The sequence below is a fragment of the Lithobates pipiens genome, unplaced genomic scaffold, assembly GCF_037356315.1.
Source record: "Lithobates pipiens isolate NorthernLeopardFrog02 unplaced genomic scaffold, aLitPip1_a1.2 Scaffold_18, whole genome shotgun sequence".
NCBI lineage: Eukaryota > Metazoa > Chordata > Amphibia > Anura > Ranidae > Lithobates > Lithobates pipiens.
In genome coordinates, this window is record NW_027507758.1 from 32,802,911 (window position 1) to 32,815,773 (window position 12,863).

Here is a 12,863-nt window from a genome sequence, read left to right on the forward strand (position 1 = left end):
AACTTAAAAGGGACTAGAGGACCTCAATTACGAGGAATGCCTGCAAACACTAAATGTATTCTCGCTTAAGAGGGGTCGTGATAGTGATCTACAAATATCTCAATGGGGATCCCAGTGTAGGAAGTAAACTATTCAGTCCTAGGGAGTGTAAAAGGACACACAATGAGACTGGAGGAGAAGTGGTTTAACCTTAAAATGCGTAGGGGGTCCTTCACTGTTGGGGCAATAAGGATGTGGAACTCTCTCCCCATTGGTGGTGGATGCGGGGTATATAGATATCTTTTAAAGGACACAACATACAGGGATATGGAAAATCAGTATAGACACTGATACATGCATCTACACAGGTTGAACTGTATGGACTATTGTCTTTTTTTTTTTTTCAGCCTTACTGACTATGTAACTGCCTTACACTGTTTATTTGGATTTCTTCTTCTTTGTGGCATTGTTGAATGTTATATGATAATTTTCTTAATAAAATATTTTCTATCTATAAAAAAAAAAGCATGCACTATATGAATGGTGTTGCCTATGAGGTATGCATGCGAATGTCACTGATAGATCTCTTTAGTAATCACATGTAAGAATAGCGCTTTTTTTTTTTTAAGTTTTTATATCTGTGTTTGAATAGTTGGAAAACCTGTGGAAGTTCCTGTGCCCTCTGTTGAGGACGGCGTTATCCAACATCACTGTGGAGACCTACAGCGACTGGGGCACTTGTATCGCCACATCCTGTGTAAGTCGTCCTCTATAACCGTCATGTGATCTACTCTGTGGACGTTTTTCTGTTTTCTTTGTATTTTTGCCTTCTGCTTATTATTTGCTGCTGCCCTTTGTGGCGGTACACACAGCACAAAAAGGAGGTTTTCGTCTATTAGCCTGGCACATATGTAGAACGTCCCTAGAATAACTTCTCTTCCTTTACCCCATTAATTGCCATTATTTGCTGAGGATTCTTTGTTTTAGCTATGCTAGGCTAGTCTACTTGCTCTCCATAGACTCCAATATCATGTTCACTAGACTCCAGTGATGACAAGTAGCTTGGAGGAAGCAGATATTTCATCCTGTGTTTTTTTTTATTTTTATTTTTTTTTTTTTTTTTAATAAGACTGATGAACCTGGCCTCATTTGTGTCATGTAATGTTGTTTTCTGCAGGAGAGCAGGGATCCTCGGAAGCTTCATTGGTTGTTTGAACTGTTGTTGGAATCACCAGTGAGTGGAGAAGGAGGCTCTTTTGTGGATGCATGGTGAGTGACATCTCTGCATGAGGAGGGTAATGTCTTGATTGTAGCGTTTTAAAAGAGAAGTATGTTTGTTTTGTTTTTTTGTTTTTTTATATATCCATTCTTGCCTAGGTGGATGCAGCAGCAATCCGATGCTGCATCTGTCCCCCCGCAGCATCTCTACACTGAGAACTGAGCGATCAAACACCGTTGATCATTCAATTCTCACAGCTCCGTGAGCAGAGAGCTGCTGACTGTTGGTCACCGCTCTCTGCTCTTCTCCCTCCTCACTCACTGTAGCGCTGGGCTGTGGAGGGGTGTCGGCTGAGCCGGGTGTCGTTCCAGGGATTCTAGGCGGATCCCGACTCCATGGTCGTGATGACGCATAGCCTGGACCAACTCTGTAACATCAGCAGTCCGCTGAAAACGGGTCACGGGAGTGCAGAATAAACTGGAGAAGTAGAGACAAACAAGCTTTGGCTGTACTTCTCCTTTATTGAAAGAAGACTACTCATTTTCTGACTATAAATTGTCTCAGGGGTTCTTGCTCACCTTATGTTGTCTGGTCTGACAACTTCTAATTTTCATACACAATTACCAGCACCTGTATAGTGCAAAAACCTCACTGATTAGATATAAATTGGATAGATTGTTTCAATAGGCCCTTTAACACCATAGAAAGGAACACACAGAAACCAGACACAGTGATTAAAATAAAAATAAAACAGATGGGTGCTGGACGAATAACAGCGCAGTTAGAGCTGCTTCAACAACTCATATGGACGTTATCCACTCGACCTTGGGAAGATTTACCCCCATCTATGACTGGGCCATTTTTGTCTATACAGTACTGTGTTACATTAACTGACAATTGTGGGGTCATGCAACACTGTACATAAATTAAAGGGGAAAACATTTTTTTTTTTTTAAATAACAAATATGTTATACTTCACTGTGCAGCTCGTTTTGCACAGAGTGGCCCCGAACCTGCTCTTCTGGGGTCCCTCGGCGGCTGTCTCGGCTTCCTCCCGCAGGTGCTTCTCTCGTTCATGCGAGCTCCCTCGCATGGTGAGAAGCACCTGCGGGCGCGCTCCCGTGATACCTGTATCACACAGCCCCGCCCCCCAATGGCTGCGCTGCTTTCCATCCACTCCAGCCAATCAGCGGCCAGGCTGAACGGTGAAAAGGACAGCGGGGGCGAGCGCGGGATTTTCGAGGGGTGGGGTAAGTAAAACAGGGGGCTGGGGGCGCAGGCAGTGTGAGATGTTTTTTTCACCTTAATGCAGTAGACTACATTAAGGTGAAAACATTTTTTACCTTTACAACCCCTTTAAATTCATCGTTTTATTCCCCCTGCACAAGTAGAGCTTTCTTTTGGTTGTATTTGATCACCACTAAGTTTTTTTTTTTTTTATTTGCACTATAAACAAAAAATGGACAACAATTTTGCAAAGAAAAAAAAAGTTTTACTTTCTGCTATAAAACATGTCCAATAAAAAAATGTAAAAAAAAATCGAATGTCTTCATAAATTTAGGCCAATATGTGTCCTGCTACTTTTTTTTGGTAACATTATTTTTCCAATAAGTGTATATTGGTTTGCACAAAAGTTATAGCATCTACAAACTATGGGATAGATACTGGACTTTTTATTTATTTTTTATACTAGTACGGGCGGTCCCCGGGTTACAAACAAGACAGGGTGTTTTTTTTATTTTTTTATAAGCAACTGATTAGAGCCATAGGCTCTGATAGGCTTCAAAATAGGGTGGACTTGGAGAGAGCATTGCTCTTTGAGCCCACCCAGATGTGTTAGAAAAGCAAATGAATATTCACTTTTCTAACACTGAATCGCCTCTCCACGAATCGGGAAGCGTGAGTCTGTTACCCAATTCCCGATTGGCTGATAGGTCAGGCATTCTTATTGGATTGGAGGAGATGCACGGCGGAAGCCACCGTGATCTCAGAAGGAAGAGGACACAGGACTCCCTGCCGGATGCCCGGTGCAGCCTGTCCCCCTGCCCGATGTGCCTGCCAATCCCCGCCACCAATGGAGTAAGTGCTGTTGGACTGGCAGTCAGCGGTGGGGGGGGGGTGGAGTGGAGTTTGTTTGAGGTGGGGGGGGGGGATTGGTGTGTTTGGATAGATTCCAGTTTACATTCTGTAGATTCAGTATTTGGTAAAAGTCAGTGTTTGGAATGTCTGCCGATACCTCTGGGAATGTGCACATTCGTAGTAATAATATTTCTTTCCTACCTTCAGCCGATTGTATGTGCTTCAGGGAGGACTTGCACAGCAAGAGTGGCGAGTTCCAGAGCTGCTGCACCGACTGCTTAAATATTTGGAACCTAAACTAACCCAGGTGTACAAGAATGTCCGCGAGAGGATCGGAAGGTAAGGAATTCCCTTCAGAAGAATAGGATTCTGCTTTTCTGAGCTTTTGTAGCATTGAGATAGTTTATTTGACGTGTTTTCTGTAAAAAGAAGCCGCTTCTTCAAATAATTAGTGAATTAAGCCTTTGTAGACCTCAGGAACCTGTTTGGATCACCTACAAGTCACATTAAAAAAAAAAAAAAGTGCTTTCAGGTATGAAGTGCGGGCATCTATAGGAAAACGCTCCGTCACTTCCTGGATAGGATACACACTCATCTCCACTTTATTAGGTACACCTTGCTAGTACCGGGTTGGACCCTCTTTTGCCTTCATTCATTGTGGTATAAATTCTACTAAATTCTAAGGTGTTGGAAACATTCCTCTGAGATTTTGGTCCATAGTGACTCGATAGCATCATGCAGTTGCTGCAGATTTGTCGGCTGCACATCCATGATGCGAATCTCCCTTTCCACCACATCCCAAAGGTGCTCTATTGGATGAGATGTGGTGAGTGTGGAGGCCATTGGAGTACAGGGACCTCATTGTCCAGTGGTGAGATGATCGGAGCTTTGTGACATGGTGCATTATCCTGCTGGAAGGAGCCATCAGAAAATGGGGACACTAGTCATAAAGGGATGGACATGGTCAGCAACAATACTCAGGAAGGCCGTGGTGGTTAAACGATGCTCAGTTGGTACTAAGGGGCCCAAAGTGTGCAAAGAAAATATCCCTCCCACCAACACCCACACCAATACATCACCACCAGCCTGAACTGGTGATACAAGGCAGGATGGATCCATGCTTTCATGTTGTTTGCACCAAATTCTGACCCAACCATCTGAATGTCGCAGCTAAAATCGAGAATCATCAGACCAGGCAAAGTTTTTCCAATCTTCTATTGTCCAGTTGTGATGAGCCTGTACGAATTGTAGCCTCCGTGTCCTGTTCTTAGCTGACAGGAGTGGCACTCAGTGTGCTGTGGCCCATCTGCTTCAAGATTCAATGTGTTGTGCGTTTCTGAGATGGTATTCTGCATACCTTGGGTGTAACGAGTGGTTATTTGAGTTACTGTTGCCTTTCTATCATCTGGAACAAGTCTGTCCATTCTCCTCTGACATCAACAAGGCATTTTCCTCCACACAACTGCCGCTCACTGGACATTTTCTCTTTTTTTGGACCATTCTCTGTAAACCCGAGAGATGGATTTGTGTGAAAATCCCAGTAGATCAGCAGTTTTTGAAATAATCAGACCAGTCTGTCTGGCACCAACAACCATGCCACGTTCAAAATCACTTAAATCCCCTTTCTTCCCCATTCTGATGCCCAGTTTGAACTTCAGCGAGACATCTTTACATCTAGATGCCTAAATGCACTGAGTTGCTGCCATGTGATTGGCTGATTAGAAATTTGGGTTACCGAACAATTGAACATGTGTACCTAGTAAAGTGGATGGTGAGTGTAGCTTGCTCTTCCACTGTCCCAACCTCCCAACTGGCCAGTGAGGCTTCCTATGATAGTTATAGGCAAAATGTGATATGTGATTGGCAGGGGAAAGCGGCTGAAGGCCAGGTTCTCCCGTGGCTATGTTCTATCCATTTATAAAAATTGGAGGGATTTTAACCTTTTGCCATTTTCACTACAGTGTTCTGACCTACATCTTCATGATCGATGTCTGCTTGCCAAACACGGCTCCCACCAAGTCCCCGCGTATCTCGGAATTTACTGCTCGTGTCCTTGACAAGCTAAAACCTCTCATGGAGGCCGATGAGGAGATACAAAACCATGTCATGGAGGAGAATGGGGTTGAAGAACAGGATGAGAGAACTCAGGGCATTAAAATGATGAAGACAAGTAAGTGACCATTGTTCCTGCTTTATACTTTGGGGCTTAATTTTTTTCTATTATTGTAATTTATCATGAAATCTTTTGTAACATCATTTATAAGCATTGAAACAAAAAGAGCAAGTAGAGTTCTCTGAGAAGCTGGCAAAATATGCATATTATGCCATTTCTTCTATTCTTAAAGCAGTATTAACCGCTTCAGCCCTGGAAGATTTTACCTCCTTCCTGATCAGAACACTTTTTGCGATTCGGCACTGCGTCGCTTTAACTGACAATTGCGTGATCGTGCGGCGTGGCTCCCAAACAAAATTGACATTCTTTTTTTCCCACAAATAGAGCTTTCTTTTGTTGGTACACTCACTCTCTGTCGGAATGGTTCAAGCGCATCACGTTTTACGTGGAAGAAAAGTTTGTGGGGGACATCACAGGGCTCCCGGGGAGAAGTGGTCCTCTTTCTGCTTTTGGTTCCCGTCTGGTGGCGCCGGTGGTTCCCAGCGCCTCACGGCCCGGTGTCGCAGCGTCACAGAGACGCTGGGAACCACCGGCGCCACCGGACGGGAACCAACAGCAGAAGGAGGACCGCTTCTCCCCGGGAGCCCTGTGATGTCCCCCACAAACTTTTCTTCCACGTAAAACTTGATGTGCCTGAACCATTCCGACAGAGAGTGAGTGTACTACTTTACAAATAAATACCTGTGATCTAAAATACTGCACTTAGGTTGGTGCTGTTTTTCTTCTGTTTGTATATCTCTTAAAGGTACCTTCTACCCTTGAACATGCTGCCTACCTGCTTGTGCTAAAAAATCCTCCTTTCCCTATGGCAATAAATAACTATTCTTATAACTGTTGACTATTGGCTACAACCTATGATTTTATACCAAAACCTGCCAGTTACCTATTGACTATTATCTGCCATACTTACCTAGAACTGCAGAATTCTGTGGAGCAGCAAATTTGAAACCCTAATACTGCTATATACCAAAGCCACAGCATATACCCCTTATCTCCCCATCCCATTTTCCTCCCCTCCTTTTCCCATAAGCCTCCCCCTATCCTGTACATACATAATCCAGCAGCGCAACACAAAAAAGTTTTGTTTTGTTGGTATTTGACCTCTGTGGTTTTTATTTTTTGCGCTGTAACTGGAGCGTGCAAAATCTTGTGCATAGTAACCAATCGGCTTCCAGGTTTTATTGTCAAAGCTTAAGACCCCTTTCACACTGAGGCAGTTTTCATGCATTTTAGCGCTAGAAATAGTGCCTGGTAAGAGCCTGAAAACTGCCTCCCATTAATTGCAATGAGTGCGTTCACACTGGGGCGGTACGCTTGCGGGACATTAGAAAACGTCCTGCAAGCGGCATCTTTGGGGCAGTGTTCAAGCGCCGTATACATCGCTCCCACACCGCCACTGCCCATCATAATGAATGGGCAGCTCTTCTGAAGCGCCACAACACTAGAGTTTTTAACTCCTCCTTTCGGGTTAAAAGTGCCTAGCTAGCGGCCAAAAAGCGGCAGTAAAGCGCTGCTAAAACGAGCGGTGCTTTACTGATAATGGCCAGTGCTTTCAGTGTGAAAGCAGCCTTAAGGAGTTGTAAAGGTAGAAGGTTTTTTTATATTCATGCATTTTATGCATGAAGTTAAAAAATAAAAACCCTTCTGTGTGTAACTCATCCCCCAGCACCCCCTTATACTTACCTGAGCTCCATCTGTATCCAGCGATGTCCACGAGTGTCTTGGCTGTCCCAGAAACTCCTCCTGATTGGCTGAGACACAGCAGCGGCGCCATTGGCTCCCATGGCTGTCAATCGAAATCAGCCAGTCATAGGAGAGAGGGGGTGGGGCTCCGTGTCTGAATGGATACACGGAGCTCTGACTCGGCTCGGGTGCCCCCTGTAGCAAGCTGCTGGCTGAGGGGGCACTCACCAGAGGGAGGGGCCAAGTGAGCATAAGAGGGATACGAGATGAGGAGGATCCGGGCTGCTCTGTGCAAATCCACTGCACAGAGGAGGTAAGTATTGCATGTTTTTTTTGTTTTTTTAAACGAGCCTTTACAATCGCTTTAATCGACCAAGATGAAATTAGAAGCTGATTGGCTACCATGCACAGCTGAACCATATTTTGTACTCTCTGGTTTTAGTAAATCAACCCCGGTGTCTCCAAGTAACAGCCAGACAACTAGATATCAGAATGAGATCAACAATGGCAGTTTTAATATTTCTTCCATGACAGGTTTACTTTACAAGAAAGGATTTAGATTTCTGCCCATTCTCTTTCATATATATTTAGGTTTTTGTACTCGAGCTCCTGGCTTGGGTTCTCGATCTAAAGAAATCTTCTAATATTATCTAAAGATATGTTACCATATTTTACTTGTTTTAACCACTTCAGTACCATACACTTTCACCCCCTTCCTGCCCAGGCCAATTTTCAGCTTTCAGCGCTGTCACACTTAGAATGACAATTGCGTGGTCATGCTACACTGTACTCATGAAATTTTTTTAAATTTATTTTTATTTTTTCACACAAATAGAGCTTTCCTTTGGTGATAGTTAATCACCACTGGGGTTTTTATTTAATTTTTTTTAAACAAAAATGAAACAAAGAAAGGGTGAACATTTTGAAAAAGAAATTTCGTTTTTCTTCGATTTTATTTGCAAAATTGTATAATAGAAACATTCTTGATAAATTGAATGTAAAATGCATTCTGCTACATTTCTTTGGTGAAAATAACCCAAATTGGTGTATGTTATTTAGTCTGTAGGAAAGTTATAGAGTCCACAATCAATATATCCTTTTTTTATTTTTATTTTTTTCTTATTTTTTATTTTTTTCCATACTGTGATCAGAGCAATACATTGTTACCATAGTAACACTATACTACTCTGGGGAGGTGATCAGGATGATTATTATTTTTTTTTGTTTGTTTATACACTGGCTATAAGGCCCCTTTCACACTGGGGCGGGGCGGGCAGCGGCGGTAAGACTACACTATTTTTAGTGCCATTTTAACAGCGGTTTAACCCCCCTGCTAGCGGCCGAGAAAGGGTTAAAAACACTGCAAAGCGCTGCTGCAGTTGCGCTTTGCCGTCAGTATAGCCGCACTGCCCCATTCATTTCATTTCAATGGGCAGGAGCAGTATAAACACCGCTCCTTCACCGCTCCAAAGATGCTGCTAGCAGGACTTTTTTTTTACCATCCTGCCAGCACACCACTCCATCGTGTAATCCCCTGGGGCTTTCAAAATGGAGTGTGAGGAGTGTCTGTTTCAGGGCGCTTTGCAGGTGCTGTTTTAAGTGCTGTAGCATCTGCAAAGCGCCCCAGTGTGAAAGGGGTCTAAGCAAACATTTTTACTCAATGAAATAGTGTATATTGTTGTGATTGGCCACAGCTAACCGCATGGTACTGATGGGCTGTGATTTGTCCTGTCTGTACCATGTGATCACTGTGACCAATCACAGCTAGCAACACAGTTGTACGCAATGAACGGCATGAATCAAAGCAATTCATTGCTTACAATTTTCATGTTATCTGCTGTGGTTAGTTGCAGCGATCGCATGGTACCAGCAGTGGGCCAGTACAGTGATCAACCATCCGCTGTGTCCGATGGACATAGCAAATGAAAGATTGCGGAGGAGCGTGGCCTGTTTTGGGGGGAACATCATATAGCATCCTCACAGAACAATAGGGCTCCTGTTTGGGCGTAATTTTACAATGGCCCGGGCAGGAAGAGGTTAAAGGCTAAGCTCACCATTTGGAACATGTTCCATGTCCCACCTGTACTTGGGGTGAAACATATAAAATGTTCCAGTTCTGCGTATCCCCTCCTAGTGTGTCAACAGGGAGGTGGGGGTCACTTTTCACACGCCCGTGTCATTTATTCAGTTTCCTATTTAGAAATGAACTACTAGTACCATCAAACACCACAGCTGAATGAACTGCCCTGCAGCTTTCAGAAAGCCAATATAGCGTTACGGGCAAAAAGCTGCAAGGTTTGCCTACAGAAGCCTGACCTTGCACCCCTGATCCACAGATCACGGGTGCAATGCTTTTCAGGCTTCTGCAGGAAACAATAATAAATGCAATTTTTTTTCCTGCCAAAATGAGCGCCTTTATAATTTGTTCTGGAAAGGTGAACGTCTGCTTCATGTTGGAAATGTAAAAAAAATGTATGTTATGTGAGATTGCGTGTTTTCTATGACATTTCTAGATATGTGTAGTCTCATTCTGTTTTTACCTTGCAGTACTGAAGTGGATCATGGCGAGTGCTGGGCGGTCATTCTGTACGGCTGTCCCAGAACAGTTACAACTTCTTCCAGTGTTGTTTAAGGTCAGTTTATGAAGATTATCTACACACATTATCGGACGTGCAGTTTGTTCCCATTTACTACCTCTTTTGCTGGTTTCATATAGGCCACATATGCTCACTTGTGCAGTTATATGTCCCCCCTCCCTTCCCTTCTTCCTTACAATTCAAGATCATTAAAGAGGAACTACACTGTAGTACCACAAACCAAAAATTCTATTTAATTTTAATGAATTTAATAAATTTTTAATATTCAAAGCAGACTCCCCCATCCATTCAGGTTTATTTTGCTGAGAAATCACTTTAAAAAAACCACCCACCTAGCATTTCTGGCCTTGGTCATCTGGAGTAAGGGAAGGTGATTCATAGGGTTTTCTTCCTGTAATCCATCTTCTCCTAGCTCAGGCAGGAGGGTGTGCTTATTTGAGAAAACCCCTCCTGAAGACTCCTGGGATGTATTACATCATTTGCCTAGGCCTGGAAACCAGGAAGTAACTGAAATGGATTTTTTTAAATCATTTTCAAACGAGTAAATATATCATATACACCGGAGATCAAAATTGGAGGACAGTCTACAATTTCCTATATTTCAAGGCCACTACTTGGTCCTATTTGAAATGATCTAAACGGGAGTAAAAAGAGCAGCTTTGTTAAGCATTTAACGAGTTACATATATTTTGAAGCACAGAATTAAAAACTTCAACGAGATTTGAAAGAACATTCATGAACTTTAGAGATCACAATCAGATACCTCAAAGTTATTGTTAAAGCGGAGGTCCACCCTAAAGTGGACCTTTCGCTCATTGGAATCCTCCCCCCCTCCGGCGCCACAATTGGCACCTTTCAGGGGGGAGGGGGGTGCAGGTATCTGTACAGTACAGGTATCTGCACCCACTTCCGGCGTAGATTCTGCAGAAGGTACGCCCCTTTCCGCAGAATCTACGCCCCTTTCCGAAAGTCCCCCGCTGCCTGCTGGGAAACACACGGATCCCAGAGACGGCGGGGACCATCCTTATTGCGCAGTAGGGAACCGGGAAATGAAGCCGAAAGGCTCCACTTCCTGATTCCCATACCCAAGATGGCGGCAGCACCCGAGACACGATCGAGAGATCGGCTTCGGGTGCCAACATCACGGGCGCGCTGGGCGGATAAGTGTCACTATTTTAAAAGTCAGCAGCTGCAGTATTTGTAGCTGCTGGCTTTTAAAAAAAAAAAAAAAAAAACGGCGGAACTCCCGGGGGACTCCCACTTTAATCTGGCACCTTTTGCTAATTTCTTTATCTGCCAAACCTGATTGAACTGGCAGCCTTAAGCCTCGTACACACAATCGGATTGTTGGCCAACATGACGTCAGACTTTTGTCCGAAGGGCGTGTGCGTGGATTTTGTCTTGCATACTAACGGCACACAATGGTCGGCCAACAAACACTGAAGTAGTGACGTACTATGTGGAATTTCAGCTCTTGAGCACCAACCTTTGGGCACCTTCTGCTAATGTCATGTTTGGTGTGTATTGATTCCGAGCATGCGTGTTTGTACTTTGGACTTTTGTGTGACAGACTTGTGTACACACGATACGAAAATCTGACAACAGACCGTTGTCTGACGAAAATTTACTAAGCTGCCATCCAACATTTATTGGCGGAAAGTTGGACAACAGTTTTCTGAAGGAGCGTACTAACGGTCGGATTTTAGTCAAACAGTCTGTCATCACACAGTCCACTGCCGAAAATCCGATCGTTTGTATGAGGCTCAACTTTATAGTTTTCACTGACTTTGCAAGATAATGAGCTGTTCTTAAAGAGGAAGTAAACCCTGATGGGTTTACTTCCTCTTTGTCTCCCTGCAAAGGTAAAGCATAATGGGCTACTATGCATTGCATAGTAGCCCATTATGTGTCACTTACCTGACACAGGAGCCAGCGATGTCACTGCTGTCCCCTGTAGCACGAAGCATCCATCTTCTTCTGGGTATCGCTGCTCCGGCCACTCACAGCGCCAGAGTAGCGATGACGTCACTCCCGCGCATGCGTACGGGAGCCGCCACTAACGGCATATCGCCGTTACCAGCGGCATGCTCAGTGCGCCTGCACGCCGATGTTTACGGTGCATGCACCGTAGACAGCGGTGGCTGTCTTTTTGCAAATATCTCTTAAACCATGTAGGTTTAGGAGATATTTCATGGACCTACCGATGAGCCTTAATCTAGGCTTACCTGTAGGTCAAAGTGGTCTGTAAAGGTTTACAACCATTTTAAGTGACTGAAACCCTCCAGCAGCAGGTTGTCCACATGAAGGCCAAAGGGATGAATGACCTTTTCAGCCATAGCAAGAGAAGTTTGTCATTCCAAATCTTTGATTTCTAGAATATTGCATATTTATATCACAAACTCATGTTCCCCAAGAAGGCTTGTCGTCCACAAAAGACAAGTGCAAGAGAGGACAGGATAATGCGGATAATCTCACTCGGCAATCGGTTCAACACTGCAGCTGCGCTTGCCTGCCAGTTCAGCGCTGAGTGAGGATCTGTCTCATACAAGGGCTCGCCATTGGACTAAAAGCCCGCTCTGAAGTGACCAATTAGCAGAAAGAGTCAAAAAGCTAGACTAACCTTTTCTGAGGAGCACGTTGCGTGGACAGAGGAGAACTGCTCCAAAGTTCACTTTAGCGGTGAAAGCAAGTAAAATTTTTTGGGGTCGGATGAAAAACATTACATTCATCGTCAAACTGGGGAAACACTGAAGCCAAAGTGTGTAAAGAAGTCAGTGAAAGGTGGAGGGGGGACGTCATGGTTTGAGGGATGTGTTCTGCAGGGGCTGGGCCTCTTATACAGCTACATGGCAGAGAGAATGCAAAAATGTTTATCAGTACCTTATTCCACAACTTGCGGTTCCTTCCCTGCGTTTATCACCCAATCAGCCAGCAATTTTCATGCACGACAATGACCCATCACACAGCAAAACGGGTAAAGCAGTTCCTTGAAGCTGAAAACATTGAAATAATGAAATGGCGAGCCCAGAGTCCTCATCTAAACCCAATAGAAAACCTCTGGCAAATCCTTGGCGACAGTTATGGCCAAGAAACCCACTACAACAGGGATATGCAATTAGCGGACCTCCAGATG

General features: G+C 44.0%; 1 protein-coding gene across 1 annotated transcript in view; it reads left to right on the forward strand.

The window, feature by feature from the left end:
* Positions 1-12,863, forward strand: part of PSME4 (proteasome activator subunit 4) — a gene marked incomplete in the record, with an annotated part of 200,084 nt that overhangs the window by 163,259 nt on the left and 23,962 nt on the right. Inside the window, 5 exon segments of the mRNA XM_077485552.1 lie at positions 632-736; positions 1,157-1,248; positions 3,485-3,616; positions 5,239-5,447; positions 9,681-9,766. Of these exon segments, the coding sequence (XP_077341678.1) occupies positions 632-736; positions 1,157-1,248; positions 3,485-3,616; positions 5,239-5,447; positions 9,681-9,766 (624 nt within the window).